Here is a 23,115-nt window from a genome sequence, read left to right as displayed (position 1 = left end):
CCCTTTTTGATCCACATTATCTTTTGAACAAATCACATCTGAGTCATGAATGATACAGATTTAATCATTGAGTGGATACTGGATTCTACATAATGTACTTAAATTTCCATAGTATTTGTATAATGTTTTCACACACATGGAGGCCGCAACATTAACTTTTTCCTGTCAAGAAAAAACACTCGGAGAGAGAATTCTATAATGTGCTTTAACTGTCTATTCAAATTACAAATAACCATTGAAAAGTGTATTGTATTTCACACACCATTGATGATGGTCTTCAAAGATGCAGGTTGTGGATCTGTTGCACTCTGTGTTGTGTTGTACTGCAGACTATTGAGGCTGCTGTCTGTGGAGAAACTGCTACCTCTTAAGCATCACTTAAGACTCTGAACCAAATAGTGAGTCGAGCAGGAAGGCCTTCATTTTCAGGAACTAATATCAAAACAGACTTTTTTTTTCTGAAAAAATCTCAATTATTAAAACTTCTACTGAAGCTGCTGTGAATCATTTAAAGAATGTTTGGCCACTTATAAGTTAGAATAAGAAAAAATGTACACTGCAAAAAAAAAGAAAACTATGTAAGTCTATGATTTAGTCTCAAATCATGTCATTTTTTCAGAAACCAATCTTTATCTCGAAACAACATAAAGGAAAAAGGACAGGTTGATTTACTGGAATCAAGAGAAATAAAGCTTGATAAATACATGAAACAACAAGCTGATTTTCACTGTGTTTAAGAAAGTAATACTGTAAGGACTTAATTAGAGACAGAAAATGATAGAAAGGAATTTGTTTTGCAGTGCAAATGGGCCCAGGAGTGCAAGATACATCACTAGCATTTTTGCAACACTGTTTAAGTGCTTTAGGGAGGATTTACCTATTAAAATCCAGCAGTAAATCAGAACAACTTATTCTGCTGTAATTACACATCAAGGAGAAACATTTCGGAAACAAAAGCATCCTCCTCTAAGCAACAAACTGTTGCAATGTGAGGAGTTATGAGATAGCATGTTGTTTCCACTCAGTTAGGTGAGTTTGTTGATTGATGTTCCCCTGCCAGACAGGCCAGACAGTTTCTAACTGCTCCTGACAAGCACTTTGTTCTCACACACATGCACGCACACACACACACACACAGACACACACACACACTCAGAGTTTCGGTCTCATTCTCCTTTTTCCTTCTCTGACAACCTGTGTCTGCTGTAACTGATAGCTCCATATTACTAAGAGGTTGCTCTGTTCTCTACATCAATACAACTAGGTCAGATGTTCACTATTGGCATCTGGATATTCCTCAGACTGAAGGATGTCAGGCTGACTGACAGAGTGACAGCCCTGTGTGAAAGTTAATTCAACCCTGTCTCCTTGAAATTACAGGATTATGTTCACAGGCAACATTTTTTCAAACGAATTAAGCGCTTACTGTATATATATCGCACTGAGGTCAGGGTGAATGGTGGGTGTACGAGACGCTGGACTCTGACACCAGAGAACATTGTTCACATCCTGAGTCACATGTGGTTGTTTAGGTTTAGGCAACTGAATATCATGGTTTTGCTTACATATTGATATACATGTTATGCTTCAAGTCATTGCGGACCTTTTTCTGTATTAAACCAAGACTATGATCTTTCTCTAACCTTAACCGAGTGCTGCCAGTTCTTAAACATAACCATTAAAAGTGTAATATCACTGTAGTTTCTACTAGCTGATATTGTACAGCAACATCAGATATGCTGTTAGAAAAAGAAAAAAGAACCACGTTGTCTCTGAACAACATAATTCAGGGAGCGTTACATTTCTAGCAATTACTGTTGCTGATTGATTGATTGATTGAATTGTTTATTGCACTTTTCTGGTGCCCGGCCCATATGGGCTTACAAGACACCAGACAAAAATAACCAAGATGGCCACATGACGTATCGTAATGTACAGTTCCACAGAACATTAAGTTTACATGGAGGAAATGTCCCGTTATGATGGATACAATGTTCTCTGTCTTAGCCGCCAAGCGTCTCTTATAAATCTCGCTACGATAAAAATTTCCATATTAGAAAGCCAACTCAACACCTCAGCATCGGATAACCAAAACAAATCAGGGTTTTTCAACTACCCAATTACCAGTGGTAAAGTACCAGTTCTTAACTGAGCACACAAAGACCTCTGCCTTCTCTCTAAGTTTAGCTTTATATATGGTTCTGTATAATAATCGTCTTTAATTTGAATGTAGTTTCTAAGCTTTGTCTTCCTACAAATGTCCTCCTTCCATTGTTCCTTATAAATCTTTAATAATTTTTGTTTAATTTAGTCGTATATGAGCGCAAAAAGCCAACTGATACATCCTGTCAATCTGGTCGCACGTCCCAATGTGGAATGTGACATATGAGATATACTGTACTGTAGGTATTATTTGGATCCCTGTATACATCATTCTAACATTACTCAGTTTTCAGATCATCGGATCAGCATAGAGTGGTGTCTTTGATTCAGTGGCACCCTCGCCAACACACCCCTTAAAAATCTTTTATAATTAGTTTTTTTCATATTTTTTCCCATTTAAACACTGCCAGGACTAAAATTCTGGGGGAGAAATTAATTTGTTCATTATTTTGATGGACTTCTAAGTAGTAAAAATTAAACATATTGAGTCTAAAATTGCTGGAATCTTCTCATAAAATAGATAGGATTACCTTTTTTTTTTTAAATATATATTCAGCACTGCAGACTTACAGTATTTGACTTGGTCACATAAAGACACTCAAATTATCTTTCAAATTGCCGGGTTCAATGTTGGATCGAAGCTCCGTCTGCCATTGCATTGTGTTGAAAAGAGGTTGCGCCACATTAGCATATAAACTGCTCATGTGAGCTGACCCTGCTCGGGCTGACAGTTACTTTTTTATTTTTTTTCCAGACTAATTCAAAGTTTCAGCCTGTGATCACAGTACTCTGTGAGGGAGACATAAAGACATACTTAACTACAGGAAATGGATTTGCCTTTTAAGAGACTGTGAAATGTATAAAAATGTAAATTTAAATGTAAACTCTCACATGTATAACTTCATCTCTTCACTGACTGCCTCTGTGTTCATTCCTTAAAGTATCATAACTAATTAAAATAAGTATTTATTCCTCTTTTAAACCTCACCATCTGATGGGAGGCTACAACTTATGTGCACTATTACATCTCCCTGCAGCCCATACACAGTCTGGTAACTCTGATAATCACACTCAAAACTCACAGAGCAGATGCCTTCAAAGGTGTTTTTGTCCCCCGATGATGAAATTGTGGGAGGAACTGATTATCAGTCGGTGTCAGTCCATCTGTTAGGCACAATATGCCACATACGCAAACATGACGAACGAGTTTGATGCAAGTCATTTGTTGTTTGCTTTAATTAGGGAATCTACTGTATACTTCGTTGTCAGTGTTAGTTTACTTCCCGGATGTTGCTTTTCATTGGGTCACACACAAACCACTGATCCCAGTATGAGAGCGTTTGGTGTTGACTGTGACAGGGAAAAACTTTGTCATTCATAGAAGATTGCTTACACTTACTGTCGTCTTCTTTTATGGGGAAACAGATGCATGAAATTAATGCCAGGTAAAGTCTTTAACGCCAGCTGATGCGTTCTGCTTGAGCTAAACCAAGACAGTAAACTTCTACTGTCATAAAAAAATATATATATTTATTATTTAATCGTTTCATTTTTCTTGAGAAATACTTTTTTAGTATGGTTTTTAGTTTTTCTTCCATTTCAGTTTGATTTAATCTTCTATTGTTTTCATTTAAACTCTGTTTATGCGTCTTTTTTATTGCCTTATGTTAATTTTATATCTTGTCATAATACCTTTTTTTCTTGTTTTATGTTGAGCGCTTTGAATTGTCTTGTTGTTGAAAGGTGCAACACAAATAAACTTGCTTCTCTGAATACTATTAAATAAGGTAAAAAATAAAAAAACAACAACACAAAAACACAACGGATAGACGTGCACCCCGTGATGAGGGGTTGCAAGTGAAGTGCTCAGAATTAAAGCGTCACGACCAAAAAAAGCATTCAGAGGAAATTTAATAACAACAATTATGATAATCTTTTAAGCTTTCTGTCATTTATTAAGCAAAAGTGCAAAACATTCACTGGTTCCAGCGTTTCAGAAGGGAGGGATTTGCTAAGAGATGGTCGAATAAAACAAGCAATTTAAGGACATTACTTTGGGCTTTGGGACCTTTTCCCAGACATGTTTCACTATTTTCTGATATTTTAAAGACTAAAGGATTAATGAATTACTTGCTGCTTTAATGCATTAGAGTTGAATGCCTGAAGTGGAAATGTGTGTAAGATTTCAAGACACAAACAATCTCTTATAAATATTCCAGATACTCTTGGGACATTTAGCTGTCATTAAAGTGTGAATATTGCTCTTTGGTGTTATTTTTCTGATGTACAATTTCTTATGATCACATCCAGTTGTGGAGATCTCACGCTGATCCCGAAGGCTGACATTAAACAGTTTTTTTGTTTTTTTCAGCAGTGTGTAATGTGATGTTGTTAACATGACAAGAGGGAGATGTTTAGTGTTCTTCTGTGTCGCCAGCCTCCGTCTGAACCTCCCTTTTCTTTCCGTCCATCTGCTTTTTAAAGATGATTTCTCCGACAGCTGTGAAACACGGATCAAAGCATGTCTCAGATTAAAAATTAGGGGACGCGGTCACAGTTAAGCTTTGCTGAGGAAACGTTTTTGAGAGCTCTTCCTCCAGTGTTGTAGCCGGCAGGAAGCTTGTCCCAGTGTGTCCATCATCGACATGTTTTATTGATGTTGAGACCCGACTGTCTCCACCTCATGTCAGTATGGTTTTCAAATCAATTTTAAAATACTTTAAGATATTTGTTTTATTGTCAGTTGTCCACAGTGGACTTATGACCCTCATGTGAAGAAGACTTTTGGATTAGAGGTGAAGTGTCTTCAAGAATCTAAAGCAAGTCCAGCTTCCCTTGAATTAGATACACCATAACATGAATGAATCTTCACTTGAGAATTAAGATTTGGTTGTCAAATGTCACTCTTTTTAAAGGAATAATCAATAGTCAAGATCAATGTTACTTTCATGTCTGCATAGAGAATATGCAGCTAGCTTCAGTTAGCTTGTCTTAGCATTAAAACTGGAACTGGAGGAAACAGCTAGCCTGGTTCTTTCCAAAGGTAACAAAATCTACCAACCAGCACCTCTAAAGTTCACCAATTAACATGTTATAGCTTGTTTGTTTAATCAATACAAAAACCAAAGAAATGGTTTGCTATTGTACTGGACCATTTCTTGTCTGGGACTACTTCCTTTGTTTAGTTGTTAAGTTTAGTTAGTTGATATTTCGATCAGTTGTCAACTATTAAATTAGTCACCGACCATTTTAATAATCGATCGATTGTTTGGAGGCCTTTTTTAAGACAAAAATCTCCAATTCCAGCTTCTCAAATGTGAATATTTTCAAGTTTCTTCAGTATTCTGTGACTGTAAACTGAATTTCTTTGGGTTGTGGACTGTTTGTCAGCACAAAACAAGATTGAAGCATTTGAGGATGTCATCTTAGGCTTTGGGAAACAGTGATCAATATGACACCATTTATGGACCAAACCAACTAATCAATTAATCAACTAATTAATTAGATCAATCAGTAATGAAAATAATTGTTAGTTGCAGCCCTATATCGTTGTTGGGTAGACGACTCTGAAATTCTTCTAAATGCGTTAACATGACGAAGTTTTTAAGAAGCCAGATTTTCACCTGGAGGCGATATCACAAGCTTCGTGTTCCAACAACTTGAACATACTGTACAAATAATACATACAAGGTCATACTTGTACGAGGTGAAAAAACCTGGCTGCCTGGGAGGAAGCAAAAAGCATTCACAAATCTGAAGGCCTATAGAGCAGTACAATTTTTAAAAATGGCCAGCTGTGAAGTAAAGTGTTTGCAATTATATTTCACTGCCAGCTAAAACATGCAAAATACCAGTATGGCCTTTTGATTGCTCAGTTCTAGAGTTTCCTCTGCCACCGAACAGGCACAGGCACCTTATGGAGCTTCAAACTCACCTAAAAGCTTTTTCATTATTCTGGGTTTCAATAGACACTTTAAGTGTCACATAATAGTCTGCCCCCTGATACGCTCCCTCTCTTGGAACTTTCTTCTGTGCAAGGTTGAAAAGCTTCTTAGCTCTGGTCACTTTTGGCATGAAAATGGTCACATTTTATCAGGAGATACGGTTGAAAAAATAGACTTTCTTTGCTTTTATGTTTTTTTTTTTCTTTGAAAACAAAATCAGTTGAACCCTGCGGTGGTTTGAATAGAAGTAAACCATTTTCACTCTGCTTCTTGTCTTCTATGTTTTTCAATGCATAATTTGTATATATGCATTATTTATCAAAACAACCCCCGAGTATACAGCTCTTTTTATTAATTTATTTTAATATTATGATGTCATTCTAAACATTAAATGTTTTCTTTTTCTATTTAAATAGATAATACCACCTATTTCTTATTGCTTTCACTCCTTTTTTTCTCATTTCAGTACTTAAAAGGGTTTTTGAGCTATGTTCTTTTTATGAAGAGTGCAAGATAATTACCATTATTATTATAATTAATAACAGTACTGCTGTTGTTATTGTAGTAGTAGTAATTGTACTAGTGCCAGAGATATGTGCATGAAACTGGCACGTTACTGTAGTTGCTTAATCCTTGTGTCAAAGCACAAATAATCAAATTTAAACATACAGTTTACATAAACAATAGACACATTAGCTCCATAGGAATAAGAGGCATTTATTGCAAATGAATAAGTTGTTTGCAACTCATTCCATTTGTAAGGAGCATACTTTATAATACTGGAGAAGTTCCAGAAATACTTGTAAACAGATTGGTAAGGCTGATGTGTTTTGTTATATAGTTCATTCCTCTGCTGTCTCAGTTCTCTATACAGCCCACCTCCACTGTCTCCAACCTCCTGTAAAGTACAGGGTTACAGATTTTTTTTTTTTTTTTTTAATTCTTTGCTGTCTGTATAGACATCTTGTGAAGGAATGTAATAACCTCGGTAATCACAGAAATATTCCTGCCGTTTTCAATTCAGCAGCCGCTGCACTGTATGTTCTTTTTTTCTTTTTTTTTTATCTGACTTTACCTTTTGATCTTGTCTCTTTTTTTTTCTTATACTGTAGGTGAAAAAAATACTTCAGATGTTGTTGCAGCCAAAACTGTTGCCTCACATAGAACATGACAGCTGCAGCACGGACATAGACCAGTTTAGATTAAACATCATACATCCGATAGAGAGTCATGTAGCTAAAACATCACAGCTTTGATTCCCGTAGCAACCAAAATTTCCATCAAATAACAATTTATAAGTCACTTTTAAAGTACATTTGTACTTTTGTAAGTGCAAAATATAAGTTGAAGGTGAGAAACAAAGAAGCTCATCATAATGTTGCCTTTTTGCTTTTTATCCTCCCACCACGTGTTATGGGAGTGAAATGAGTCATATTATGAATCAAGAGATGATATGATGAGCATTGATGGATGAAATTAAGCTGAAATGAATTGCACGAGGCATCTGCTGTAAATATGCACGTCTGGTCTGATGATCAGAGGCTGCACTAGCCTTAATCAAAGCCCTGCGGGTGTTAAGACGATGCTTTGCTTTGTTATTTTCATGTTTTTTTTTTCTGTCTTTTCCCGTCTGTCACAGCTGCGCTTTCTTTGCAAGGTGAACATTTGCAGCCTACAGGAAGACGTTGTTAAGATGCTGTTGGAGATCAAAACGTTTCAAAGGATAATATATATTCTCTCCCATTTTTGTTTGTCAGAAGTAGCAAAAGAAACAAGGTTATCTGAAACTTCTTTTTTTTATTGATGGCATCTAGTTTTATTTAACTTTCACGTATTTATTTCATGATATGTGTGATATATTTCTGCCATAATATACTTTAAGCTTACAAAAGACAAAGTTTTATAATATAATGGTGAGTTGGGAAACAATCACTCTGTTTTTCTTTATATGTCACATATTGATAAGATACATTGTGTTACTGCAGCTTAAATGTAGTGCCTACAGTAACTCTCATATAGTCCTGCTGTCATCAGAACAGCCAACCTGTCGTTTTTCATCAAAATCTGAAAACTCTACTATACATGTACTATACTATACATTACCATATTGTCTCCTTTAGGTGTCCTCAATCATTGAAAATCATCCACACTTTGCTCAGGTTAAATATGGTCTGTCATGATACTTCTGGTGAAATACTCAAGATATAATTTTGATATACTGCAGTTTCCTGTCAGACAAGCTAACAACAGGTTTGGTGTGACATTATGTAGCAGTGAAACCACAGTGGCAGTGTCTTGATTACCCTCAAAACACCCTTTCAGGTGTTTTTTTATTATTATTTTGAAGAAAAAGCTTCCATTTTTCCAGAAAGAAAAAGAGCCAATTATGATGGAACAAAACTCAGTAAAAGTTTTTAAAGATACTCTGGAGTCATTGACCTCTAGAAGCACTATGGTGCACTTTTAATAACTGGTCATGATTGTTTGCCTCTTGTACATGCAAGTGATGCGATACACAGTCCTACCAATGGTTTCACACAATGTAACTAATCAACAGGTGGTGTTAATGAGCTAAGAAACACAGTAATGCACCAGCAAAGCCAAGGAAAACTTAAGTAAATATGTATAAACAAAGCAGGTTACAAAAAATCAGTTTTGGAAATGTTTCATAAAGAAGAAAACGCATTCATCAGGTTTATTTTTAGACCTCAAGAATACACAAGGTTCATTTTGGTGAGAAACATACAACAAACTGAATATAAACATGAATATAAACATAAAACTCCACAGGGAATCTTCAACTGTTGTTCATAAATGATTGTTGCTCCTTTGGTTATCGCTGTTCTGTTGCGACAAGTTTGTTGTACCGAGCAAACCAGCGCTCCTGTGGATTCTTTGAAATGTGGAGGCCATGAACAGTTAAAGGTCCAGACATGAGGTTTGGCCTTGGGAAACAAATTCTAACATGATTTTAATATAACATCCATGTTTTGATGTTTTCAGAAATTACAGTAATTGCTCTGAAGATAACTCCAAACACAGAGTTCAACACTTTAGTCTGTTATTCATAATTAGTCCGTAACGGCTTCAACATTAGTGGGATTTTGACTCAAATAATGGGGGCTTGACTAGAAGCATCAGCACAAACATGACCTTCCTGACATGTAATTGCTAAACACAGGTGCCTCTGTTTGCCTCTATTTTTAATTTTTTGTATGTTAATGTGTTTTTTTTTTCTCTTTGCAGGCGAGGATGACCGCCTGGCTCTTAAGGGCAAGGTGACTGTTGGAGACCTCTTTAGAAAAGACTTCAAGGTTCATGACCCCAACGCCAAATGGATAAGCAGTAAGTAATCCACTGAAATATACAGGTTGTGCACAGTTCAGTGAATCAGATGCTTGTTTATTTTGTTTTGTGATTATGAAATGACTGTTTATCCCACTGAGAATCAACACCAGTCTGTAGCCGTACGCAGCTTTCAGGCTCTTTTAGCTAATTGATTTGGTTTGTTGGTCAATGTAGTTGAGTACCAGCAGCTCACATAAGCAAATTCTACACTATCTAACAAGAGATTAATGGTTGAAAACCAAGATCTGAACATTAAGCGGGACAGATATTGTTTCTTAACATTGGCTGACCAAACCAGGGCTTCAGTGGAGCATGAGAAAGATGACTCCAGTAGGACGTCCATGCTGCACTCTTTCTGTTGGATGTATAAACAGTCACTTAGAAACTGCATCAAAAGCTCTGATGAGTTTGTTTCTGCTTATTCTATACAAAAAAGGCATTTTAAAACTAACTTGTTAGGCTTATAAACAACTCTAAAATCCTATTTTGCATTAGGCAGAGAGTTGGAAGATACTTTTATTGGCCAGCTAGAGGCCTCTTCGCCATCTGTTGACCAATCATAATCCAGAAGGGCTGCGTCAGTCGGAGTGAGAGGATACTCAGATACAGGGAAACAGTGAGAATAAATTACTCCTGAAAAAGAACTGATGTCAGTGAGACCAGATGTACTGTAGCACAGACAAAGTAAAAAAAAAGGTTGTGATGACAAAACTACACAGCCAATCTGTTCCAACACCTCAGGAAAGCATGGAGGGAGTTCAATAGAGAATAAAATACCAATAATCCAGTTCATCTTCAAAACCTGACAACACCTCATAAAACAGCTTCAATCAATAATAATATAAATTAGTGAGAATATTGTGCTTATTAAAGGTATTGATTGGTTATTATACTGAGAATATCACCACTTAATGGTATATTTCTGCTTTATATTTACTAAAATGATCACTGTTGTTTGTTCTTTTTTCTTCTTTTACACCATCTGTCCTTCCTTTGTCTTTGTGAAACTGCATTTCTGCACGTTGTGTATGTGTGTGTGTGTGTGTGTGTGTGTGTGTGTGTGTGTATATTTGTGTTTGTGTGTGTACCTTCTGTCTGGCGTTCCTCCAAAGGATTTATTCTATATGCTTCAATAGCTACTCAATTACCTGTAACCACGACCCTCATTTTTCTTTGATCAATGACAGTGTGTGGATGCTGCTATTGTTAAAATTCATCACCACCAATTTCAAAATGCTTGTTTTTTTTAAATGGCGGGACGGTGACAGTATAAACACACTCGCGTCGCCGCGGGAACCAATGAGAGGAAATTATATACTTTATTTGGTATCAAGGTAAAACAGAGACGTGACGCCGCCTCACATGTGTCAGAGCGGCATTGAAGAGAATGATCACAGCTCGGAGATGTGAGGAATCTGTACAGCTGAAGGATTAATGAGGTGGATTTTGTCTTCTCTCGTGCCCGACGAAGCTGTCTCCTCCAATCACAGCATCTAAGATGGCTCCGAGTAACGGTGCAGCTGTGAAATCTTGTCTCAAATCCTGAAATTGCACGCTTTCCCCTCCGTGATTGGCTATAATTAGAAAGCTGAAAGCCCATATTTATTATATTAGCGGCAGGAAGATGCCATTCCTCTGTTATCTCAGATGATACGGGCTGGGTAATCATCTGGCCTGATATGAGTGTTTCTTTTAGCTACAAGTCCCCATATGTGCTTAAGTATGAGGCATCTCTCATGTGGCCGATTTGTCGCCGCGACCCATAAAGGTTGTAAACAAATCGATTGCGCGTGAACGAGCCTCGGTGAACATCACAAACCGCTGTAGTGCTATACACATCTGGAAGCTGACATCTGTTCTGTAGCGTTCTCAGCAATACATCAAACAATGAATAGAAGTGTTTTTTTCCAAGCGATGAAGAGGATGAATTATATAAGATCATTATGAAAATTAATTTATTTGTTATAAAACATCCCCTTAAACTAAGAGTGTTATAAAGATGCACAAAAACAAAGAGAGGTGCTGTGACAAAGGAACTCTTTAATAATCTATACATACAGCAGCAGCATCCACCGAGAAACAAGACTTGTCATTAGGAAAGCAGCTTGCTCTCTTTCATCTCTTCCTTTTTGTGCTGTTGACAGTACCATCCTTGATCTCGAGGTATTTTTAGTGTATCATTAGATACAGCTGACAAGGAGGAGAGAAAAAAGGGGAGAAAGAGAGAGAGAGAGAGAGAGAGAGATCCATCAGCTGATTATTTAGTCTTCGTCGGTGTGTCATTTTTACTAGACTCAGGGCTCTACCCAACGCGCACGCTTTCAGAGCTGTCTATAGGATTTGCAATTACGGTTGGTGGGAGGCTGAAATTGAAATTTTATTTATTTTTTTAAAACCTAATTTAGCTTAGCTTTATGTTTTCTGTATCCCTGTCTGTCTCCACCTATCAATCAATTTCCAGGAGACACACTAAATACAACCTCTGGAATCCTTAATGATCATATATTAGGCTATTTTCTCCTGGCAGAATCGCTTCCTCGTGCTACTTCCTTCTTGTCCGACAGTATTAGAATAAATATACTTAAGGATCATTAGGTGCTCTTTATCTGCTCTTCACAAAAAAAAAAAAGTTTCTAGAGATTACAAATGACTGTTTGTGCAGCCAATGGATCATCGTTTAGAAGGATCATTTTGGTTGATTACAACGTGGGTCTTATTTTATTAGTTATGGGTATCATTACTAAAAAACATTATACTCATCAAGTCGATACTGAGACGCAGCAGTGACAAGCACGAGCGATCACACAATCAAATACTGGGCGTTCACACTGAATGCCAGAGGCCCGGTGTTATAAAGATGCACAGCGCTGCGTTGGTGGGGATGTGTTGCTTCAAATACAAAATACAATCTAGGAAAGATGTGTTTGATTAATAGAGCGATGAGTTTGAAGGGTTATCAGACACCAAAAATACTGCAGGGTAGTTTTAAATGATATGAGGAAGACACTCTCCAACGTTATCGCAGAGGCAATTACAGTAATTAACTCTTGTTACAAAGAATATCTCCTGTTCATGTTAAATAGTGATCTACCAGGAATGTGTACTTACATGTATTTGATTGGCCACTAGCCAGGCTCAACAGTTGCTGTCGTCTGTCAGACTTATTTAGAGAAAACAAAGGCGACAGTCGATAATCCATCACAGTTTACTGACTGACTTCCTGGTTTTAACTTTGATCTAACATGCTTAACATAGTGCCGCACACACACACACACAGTTTTCCATTGTAATGAGGGATTATTTCTGGCAGTCGGGGTGTTTTAGGCTGCGTTCAGACCAAAGACGGCACACTGCATTAAAACAACACAAGGGGTTGCATCGGTGCGGCGGTGTTTTAGGTACTGGTGAGAATGAAATGTGATCCAGGAAGTTGGAGCTGCAGATTAATTCATTTTAAAGGCTTATCAGACATCAAAAGAGAGCTGAGCTGACAGGATTTTACAGCTCCGGAAAGTTGTCACGGAGGCGACTGTTTTATCTTTCGTCACGAGGATCGCGAGGTAAACATCCAGCGTTCACGTCACACAAAGTGATCCACCGGGGATGTCCGCCTGCGTGTACGCGATTGGCCGGCGCGGCACCTCGCCAGATGACGTCGCAGCGAGTTGCAGTGAGAGTCGAACCAGGTACAGCTTGTTTACAGGACGACCCTGCTCTGTTATGCCAGAGGTCTCTGCGTCGGCAATCCCCACTGCATCACTTCCCTGCTCCCGCTCAAATGAATGTTTCATGAATGCATTGTTGAATCTGAAGTGGTTCAGGTAATCTGGCCGAACTGCTGCCCTGTTTCAGATCATCAGATCAGTCGTTTCTCTCCCTTTTAGACTTTGCTGTACCATGTTGCCCACTTTCTACATCTTAGCGATCGCTATGATGAGTATGAAATTCTCATCATAGCGATCGCTACTTACTAAACTGTCGATTAGTTCTATAATATATATAAATCAAACTCTGTAAACTACTTTACTCTTCATCAGTATTCTGATCATGTACTGAAGCCATCACTATACTGTAGGTCTCCCTGGTTAGTTAATTGCACCATTAGCAGAAACTGCAGATATCTCACAAACACATTTTTTTTTTTTTTTACCCACTCAGTCTGAATCAAACAGACACAGCATCAACATCATTCTCACACCAACGAGGTGAAGCCAGCCTTCTGGGACGCAACGCAGGCGCCTCCGAGCAGCTGCTCGCCATTTTAATGGCCGTGTTCCTCTTGTTCGCTGCTCCAGGATGCCTCTCGTCTCGCTGATTAAATATGACGAAGGGGGAGCCATTTGTAAAACGGTCGACCAATTGGGACTCCCTAAAAGTGTTATCGCCGTGACTTTGAGAGGGTCTTGTGACTGTGATTTAGATAAGAGTGAAGCATAGTGAAGTTTTGTTTTGTCAGTATGTGTGTGAGTCTACACAGAGAATTACCTTGTTTCTGTATGATGCACAGCCTCTCATCTCTAATGTGTATGTATAGCAATCACTTTGGAGAAGATTAGCCAGTTGTCTCACTCCCTTATTGACTTTTCATAGCTGCGCTCCCATGACGCAACATGAGTAATGATGTGAATGTCATTTGTTAATGGAGTTCTGCAATGGGTCTTTTTCTCACCAACGAAACGTATCAAATTAGCACGTACACTCACTGTTAGCATCCGGTGTTCATTCAGTGTCACAGGCAATCAGCGTTTTTTAAATGGTAACATTATATGAAGCAGTAGGTGCAAATATACCCTTTTGAGATGGCCCAGTTTTTTACTGCAAGCATGATTGATGTTTTATCCAAAAGGACATCTTGGCACAAACCTCCAGAAAGCAGCAAAAAGTGGTGCGACAACTAGTCTTTTGACAGAAACAAGCTGTCACTGATATACTGATGTTGTGCAGTGTTTTAATACCCAGATAAGGGACAGAACTGAGGAGCGGAAGGACACTGTGGAATTACACAGTTGCTTCAGCGCGTCTCATGACAAATTCAGCAGTCTCTTAGCTCCTTAGCTGCTAACGTCGAGGCAACATCTGAAAATTGAGACGTCATCTTTGATCCAAGTTTCAAGCAACAAAAAAATGTAGAAAAAAAAAAACAGCTGTGTTTTAAAACAGTTTTGTCCAACTTGAGAATCTTGCCAGAATTAGATTACTCTGTTCTTTCAGTGACACAAAGACAATCATACATGCTTTCATGATTCTTGTGTTGATCAGCGTATTTTGATGTTTCCTTTTTTATTATTTTCATTTAATCAGAGATCAAGCTGCTCTCATTTTGGCAAACTCGCCTTCGGTTTTTAGAATTTAATTCAAGTTCAGTTTTAAAGATGAACCTTTAAAACCTTTTATGAGCCGGAGTTTAGCCTCAGGAAGTCAGAACAGGTCTCCTTGCAGTTTGCAGGGTCAACAGTTAAATAGAGAACATGACCTTCAGGTTTTCAGTGGCCGGCGTCCAAGGTCTTAAAATGTCCTGTCTGCGGGTCTCAGACTGGCTTTATCACAGTGCAAAACTCACTGACTAGCGATTGACCGCTCATAAAGCCCAGCCGCACACAGTTATTGTCGCTAGCTCTGAATTATTGTGTGAAATACATTGATAGGGCTGAGTATCAAATCTCAATATGTCCAACATGTGTCAGTGGTGGTCAGTGTTGACATTGATTGTCTTATCAGATTTAAAGTTCTTCTTAGTTTTCTTTTTCTTTTCATTTTTTAATCAGATAGTGATTTAAATGATGCTTTTTCCAGTTTAACACTGTATTCAGAGCATTTAGATTATAGTCTTGTGTTCATCTCAACATGTTCATGATCCTCAAAACAAGATATTGAAAATAAAATGTTGTGTTAATACCAAAAGTCAAATATTATAATACAAGTTCATGGTAGCATATTTGTCATAGAAACTGGTCATAGTTTTTGGAACAATGGCTACTTGGTTTCAGACAGAATCATTATTCTCATTTTAGTCAGTCAACCTCAATTTCGCTATCAGTAGCCTAAAATAATGACTATCGTTGTTGTTTCCAGCTGTCTCTTTTTAATATTATTTTATCTCACGCCATTTATTTCTCTACTCCCACCTAAAATCATTTCCACTATTAATTCTAGTATAGCGGCGGCGCTAGTTGTAGTAGTAGTATTAATAGGATTTTCATGCGTTTAGCAATCTTTTACAGCCTGCCAGTGTAGTCCCACAGCACCATGGTCCCACATAATAGTAGCGAGCAAATGAGCTTGAAAAGCACCAATTGTGCTGTCTGGCTCTGCCTGCAGAGAGGAGAGAAGACAGGAATGGTGTTAATTAACAGCAGAAGTACACCACCCACACACACTCACACACAGAAAAACAGACATATGCTCCCACATGCACGTTGACATATAAACACACGTGCGGGGGATAGTTGTGTTTTGTCTTCTGCTAACTAGTTTGTCTAGTGTCCGTATGTGATACCCTCATGGATTCACAGCTCTGTGCACATGTGTTGTTAAGGCGTAGATGCAGTAAATGCATGATGGTATGTTTCTGCAGAATCCGCCAACTGTGTTGAGAGAGACACGTCTCTACTGCAGTCGAATGTCCAGCAAGCACGTTGACAATCCACATCCCTATTATGCCTACTGCACATGGCATTCACATCTAATCCATGAAATGGACTTACAGTCCTTTGAATTCACTTTAGCTGCCTTATCACTCAGAATTCACAGCTTAACTGTGTTTGTGTAACACAGCAGAAAGGCTGTGAGCATCCCCTCACAACAAGAGCCCCTCTGGATAATTTCCTTTCAGAGATTCTACAAACTCATTTGTTTATTCTTGTATTTTTCTAAAGAATCCACATGCAAATATTGTGCGCTCGTAGACGTTTTTAGATTCAAACGGTTGTATTATTTGGGTTGAGAATTATGAATAATTATTACAAATAATATGGAAGTATGTGTCCGGTGAGGTAACTCCTCAGAGAGTTGTATAATAATCAGCCTTCCGAACAAGAGAGCCCGATCACCGCTGTGATGTTTATTGTTGTTATAATTGCTATTTTATGGGTGCAAGCATCTCTAATGATCTTAATTATTATGAGCGGGTGCAGGTCTTTTCAAGTTTAGTGATTGGTTTGTAAGCCTGAGAAAAAACACAGCTGTGCTGCACTAACATACAGAGAGAAAAAGGGGGAAACCGGTGCACCTGAAGACTGTGGATGTTGCATCAAGCAGCGACAGGGTTAATGGATTTATGAGAAGTATATGAACAACTGGTAGATAAAATGTCACCTAAGAGGTGAGTCAAATTGAGGTTACGGATTACATAAAGCATAGTGGTTATAACAAGTTTGTGAGAGTATTTACTTCTTCTGTATTAGTCTTCTTGGAGGGAAGATGGAGTTGGATGAGCAGTGGATGACTCTTCGATGACCTTATTTTACACTTGAAATCTATTTTTTTTGTGTTTTATGCACGTAGTTAGAGCACCGCCAAAGAGCCACACAATACTAAGCCTGAGAGCAACCTGTCCTTAAATGCACCTGTGCTACTCAACAAATCTTGGCGCTTTTTAAAATTGTTACATCATTACCTTCTGCAGCTCCTTTTGCTGTGTCCTCCAGTTTTGGCGCCGACTTGCTGTTTATACCTTATTCAAGTGGTGATCATCTTGGGTTCTGTCGTCCTGTATTTGAATTTAAAGGAGGCATACATTCATGTAAGGTTTCATTTGTATGCAAGCTGACCTGTGTGCATGGCTTGATGTCAAAGGAAGGTTTTAACACAGAGTGGGCTTTGCAGTCCACAATAAGGGATAAATTGAATTGTTCTTTGTGGCGAGCTCTTCACTCTACAGGGTTGGAACATCAAAGGTGTTTGAGTCAGTCTCATCTAAATGAAAGAGGTATTCTTATTTTGAAGCTTTCCAAAAATCCAGTGGAGAGTCTGACTTGTATTTTTCCCAGCACATCGGGGGTCTTTGAACATGGTTCCGGTCCCGTGGAGATGTGTCAACAGCTTCTCTTGCACCTCTGATGCTATAAAGTATGTAAGGTCCAAGTAATAAACATTACTTGTATATCAGGAGTTAAACAGCATAAACAGCAACAGAAAATAGGAGACATATTTTCAAGTTTGTTTGTTTTTTTTTTTTCAACCGTAATGGTGAATTCAGAAACAGAAGAGGCAGTGAGTAATGAAGCCAGCAGGCACCGCTGATTGGCATCCGTGATAAACATAAATGACTTCCACAGTGAAAACTGGCCAGCAGCAGGTTGGCTGTAGCCCTGGGTGATTTCATATTCTCCCAGCAAGTTCATTCTCAAGGCTTTTGCTCATTTATTAGCACTGCCATTCATTTGCTCGCTCGCTCATTTATCAAGTCCGTCAGAAAAAGGATTCAAATTCCACTGTGCTGCCACTATAGCTTTGCAACAGTAGGCTAAAGTAAAGTACGCTAAGCTATTATATGGAATTCCTGTTCAAGAGCCACACACCAATGAAACTAAAATACTAGAAATATAAAGGGGGGGGGGGGGGGGGGGGATTTTTAATTAAAACTCCTATTGAATTTTTTATGAGCCCACTGTATATTTTACTGCACATCTAAGCTGATGGGTGGCAAAGATTTAAGACTGTATTACTGCATTGGAGACTTCATTTTATTTAGCCACAGACAGACACCATAATTCTCCCTCAGCAGCTTGTGTTGCTTTTTATCAGACCAGTCATCATCCACAGCCTTGGGCATGGACAAATGACCTGGAACCGACAAGAAAAATCCCATTTCATCCAAAACTTAACATTACAACCCCGGCTCACCTCGCAGCTAATAATATAGCCCACAGAAACTATCTATTTCTATTGCCGGAGTGGGTTTTGTAATCACATGATGATGTATTATGTGAAGGTTAGGGTTCCAGGAGAGGACCATTAAAGCAGTATCTACATTGCTGTGTTGGTGCCTACTTTTAATGTAAATGATTTTTATCTGAGACAAAAAAAGAAGAAGTTGAAGAAGAGAAAAACATATAAGAGAAGGTATTTTTCTCCTCACTTATCCATCCGATCAACCTGTTATGACTTATTCTACCAGAACATGACTGTTGAGGACTCTCACAGTGCTCACTTGGAGTGTTTCAATCCTCTCAACTGTGGAAAAAAAAACACACTCAAGAGAATATTGAATGCTGTGAACGAAGCAACTTAAGTTGTGCCATAAAGACAGGGTTGAGTGGGAATAGATATGGAAGATTGAGAAGACTGTGGAATGAGAGACATTTAAAAAAAAAAAGTCTAAATCTGAACAATTACAGAGCGGGAGAAGGCAATTTAACTTGGTCTAAAGACACTAGAATATCTTCTTCTTGAAGTAGTATTAGTTTTTCTGCACTATTCCTTCTTTTCTAATCAAATGGTGAGCTCAGTTAAAGCTTTAATGAAGCCTGCAGTACAATGAAGCCATTGAAGTACTGGAGAAAAAAAAAGGTATTTCCAAGTGAGGAGACAGAGGTAGTGTAAGAACATGTTAAAGGATAATTTAGTACAATGAGAGTCTCATTTTTATCACTGCTGAAAAATCAACTGGCCAAGAAACAGGAACAGTCAGACGATCCATACAAGTTTTGAACAAACTCAGAAGTTATCCAAACTTAAACAGAACGGTCAAATTATTAGCTGAACAATCATTTGTAAAAAATCCATCACAATTTACAGACTTTATGTTCAGTTTTGACCTGCTGTACTTATTTGTACTTGAGGGATTATAAAGGTTCTTTTCCTAAAACACAGCTCAGGTTTTTAAAGATAATCTCTCCATAACAACTCATCAGAACGAGAGATGTTTTCCAAAAAAAAAAAAAGGGTAGCCCTTACATCATCATATAATGAGCAGCAAAACATGACTTTGTCTTCAATTTCACCTAAATCACCTAACAAACAAACCCTTTTCTCTTCAGGGAGACCATTAAAAGTGCCTGTTTCTGTAGCTAATGGTAACATAACTGTGTGTACACAAAGATCCTTGACTTTTGGCTAAATTCTGCTTCACATAAGGCTCTACACTGTAGTTGTTTTTCATTATAAAATACCACCTTTATAATTGTCAGGTGAGTATATTCTTATTGCAAACAATAGAAATATACTCCAAAAAATGAGACCCAAGTTGCAGAAAAAACTGAACTATGTGGCTGTTTTCTTGGTAAATGTCTGCTGAATACCCTTCTATAAGAGGAAGTCCATGTAGCTAAATTATACAAATGGAATATATGCCATCGGTCCTTCTCTCTCACTTCCTCAGCGTGTCGCCTTGTAACTCTGCCTCGTTCTCTCACCCCTTCTCTGGCGCTCCCTGCGCCTCCCTGGAGTGAGGCTGGATTAGGGCTGTGCTCAGGGCAGGAGGTTGTATTAATAAGACATACTGCCATGGAAAGGTATAGATCAGAGGAGAAAACAGTGCCCTGGGCTAATGCACAGCAAGTGAAGACAGAGGGGGAAAGAGAAAGAGAGTGAAAGGGAAGAGAGGGAGAGAGAGCAAGAAAGAGATAGATTGAAGGGAAGTCATAATGCCTAGGGTACTGTGAAAGAATAGATGGCTCTCAGTCTTTGAAAGAGCAGAAAACAAAGAGTTGGAGAGGTGAAGGAGGGATGATAAGGTCTAAAATGATGAACTCAGCAGGAGGGCTCATAAAAGGGCAGTGATGGGAAGGATTTGAGAGATCTGAGGTGTATCTGAGGTGTCTTGGGGCGTGTGGATAAAGGAGAAGAAGATCAGCGATTCGGTGAGGAATAAAGATGAAAAAGGTGTTTTTGAAGAGATGCAGGTCTAAGTTTTTTTAAATGAAACCCCGCTATGAAAACAGAGTAAGTTGGGTATCAAAATAAAATTGAGTCCATCTCTTCTCTTCACTGATTTATCACCATATCGTCTTCTTCTTTTTACCCATTCAAGCCCCATCATCTGCAATTACCATTTCATGTATAAAAATAGACTGTTTATCAAGATGCCAAACAGAGTCAAACTAAAATAATGGAGCATGGTGGGAAAAAAAAAGCTGCACCCTTTTATATAGCGCCATGATTTCCATGAAGTAGTCCATTTTTATACCCTTGTTAGTATGCTGATGGTTTTTAACAAGGAGACAAAAGTCTGAAACTGCTCTACCAAGCACATTTTGAATTAAAGCCATTGTAATGGTAATTTTGTCACCTCTAATGGACAATTAGATATGCTAGCAGATAGGGAGCACTCTGCATAACAATCTCTGGGTTCTAATTACCTCGCCAAATGGCGTGGTTGCTTGTGTGCCTATGGATCACTAAAGCAATAAGACAGAGGAGCGTAGATAGATTGAAGGTGAAAGGGGGCAGTTGCTGTATTAAACCTATCCTTCCCTGATAAAAGCCTGATGGATGAGGAGCTGTATGAACTTTCATATATCTGTCAAATAATGGCTCCCTTCAAGGGTTTCCTGTAGCAGCATTAACTTACTGTGTTTGTGCAGGGCACTCTTGTATACAGGCGTGTTGAAAGCTGTGACTTTTCAATGGTATCATTACACACAGTTTAAAAATCCTCCTTCAAAATAACATCTTTATTTAGGGGGAAATGTTGGTCTATGTAGGTAAATGTGTATTAAAGGCCCTGAAAACCTATTTTCTAGATCCTACGTGAACACACAGTTTTCTGCCAAATTTATAAGTTTTAGTTATGTCACATTAGAAATGTCTTTGTTTGTTTTTTTTTGTCTTAGCTCGAAAAAGGTGATACTTCCATGCACCAATCGGGATTTAGCATTTGAATCAAAAATCTGATGACTGATGCTCTGGAGTCATTTACGTCTGATCAAACCACGTCCACACAGTCCTGATGAAGATTAGCATCTTTTCACTGTTAAAGTTTTAATAAATAATGTTGCTTTTTCCAAACTTTAACCTGTGTTGTTGCTTATTGAGTCATAAATAGTTAATGCGCTTAATACTGTACTTAGGATTAGTAAAATTTTAAGTTTCCAGAGTCTTTAAGTACATTTTTACAGTCTGTTGTAGCTTTAACTTATTGTATATCTGCAGCACAATTGATAGGGTGGTTGATCAATAGTAGTCAATACTATTTATGTTATTTCGCTTGCTGGACATTGCAGTAACATGCTTAAAATGGTTTTATTACCCTTGAACAGTTCAAATTTGACATTGTACCTCATGAACATATGACTAGGAGGCTCAATCACATCTTTAACTCGCCTCATATCAAACTAATATTTTGGGAGATGTCCCTGTAGCCTTTGATTCTGACTGGGGACCTTTGTTGCATGTCATCCACTTCTCTCTCCCCATGTTTATTGTCAAAAAGAGGATAAAATGCCAAAAAAAAACAAAGAAACAAAACAGTATCTTCTGTAAAGCTAAATATGAGGCAAATTGGGCTTGAATTGTGCTAATAAATATCATCAAACATTCCATCACACTTGACCTGCAGCTGCAACAGTGTTTGGGGGAGCAGGCAGTGTTTAATCACAGTGTGCTTCAAACAAAAGCCTGTTAATGGCCAGACGGTTTATGATTGAGTAGGGAGCGCTTGATTTGACGTACCAGAGCAAACGCGTTAAACATAACAAGGCTTCCAATAAAGCTTGATTAATTTTTGAGACTAAAATCGTGAGCACAATCACTGTACAGCTAAATGGGCAGCCCAGACATCAAATTGATAAGTGACCTTTTTGATATGGTTATACTTTTTTTTTGGTTGCTGATAAAACTTGAAATGATTTATTATGCTTTTTTATATTAAAAAGGTAATAAATTGTAGCATCTCCGACGATGTAATTATGCTGTCAACAAATGACACAAGACAGCTGCTAACTTCATTGAACATTATCTTTTTTTTGTTTCTCATGTCGACAGCTATAAGTCAAGTCAAACTTTATTTATATAGCACATTTCATACACAGGGCAAGACAATGTGCTTTACATAAAATGGCGATACAAGAGCAACACAATCATACAAGTGCAGAAGATAAATATGCATCAACAGGTTTTACTGCAGTCATACAAGAATCAGTGCAAATATACAGCACACACACACACACACACATATACACACACAAACAGAGCCATAGACTGTTGTGGAAAGTAATGTTTTTAACCTGCTTTTAAAAGTGTTCAGTGTGGGGTCTCTCTCAGGTCCTCAGGCAGGGCGATCCATCTGCTTGGGGCATAAATACCAAAGGCAGCTTAACCTGCCTCAGAGTCAGTACGAAGAATGGTAAAAAAAAAAGACCACTGCCTGTGGACCTGAGAGTTCTTGCTGGTTTGTATCTAATTAGCATGTCTTTTATATACTGAGGTGCAAGGCCATTTACAGCTTTGTGTACAAGTAGCAGAATTTTAAAATGGGTTCTAGTTTTGATAGGGAGCCAATGCAGAGATTTAAGGACAGGTGTAATGTGTTTGGATTCTTAGTTCCAGGAGAAATCTCTCATTCTGAAGCCAGACATTCACTTTGTACTGCCACTTTATATATGCAGGAAAGCTGACAAGTTGCTGTTTTACTTCTGACATTATTGAGCAGGGTTCAACCAAACATTTTTTCCCCACTTGGCCGGTAGATGAGAGTTTTACTGGCCCCTTGTGTGTTTTC

General features: G+C 38.1%; 1 protein-coding gene across 4 annotated transcripts in view; it reads left to right on the top strand.

Moving 5' to 3' along the window:
* Nucleotides 1-23,115, top strand: part of dpp6a (dipeptidyl-peptidase 6a) — a 198,087-nt gene that overhangs the window by 144,446 nt on the left and 30,526 nt on the right. For all 4 annotated transcript variants that reach the window (XM_067578403.1, XM_067578404.1, XM_067578406.1 and 1 more), the window contains one exon: nucleotides 9,354-9,452. In XM_067578403.1, coding sequence (XP_067434504.1) covers nucleotides 9,354-9,452 — 99 coding nt within the window. The remainder of the gene's footprint in view (nucleotides 1-9,353; nucleotides 9,453-23,115) is intronic.

This window comes from Thunnus thynnus, chromosome 21 (genome assembly GCF_963924715.1).
Source record: "Thunnus thynnus chromosome 21, fThuThy2.1, whole genome shotgun sequence".
Taxonomy (NCBI): domain Eukaryota; kingdom Metazoa; phylum Chordata; class Actinopteri; order Scombriformes; family Scombridae; genus Thunnus; species Thunnus thynnus.
Note: the sequence above shows the minus strand (reverse complement) of the source record. Positions and strands in the feature narration are given on the sequence as shown.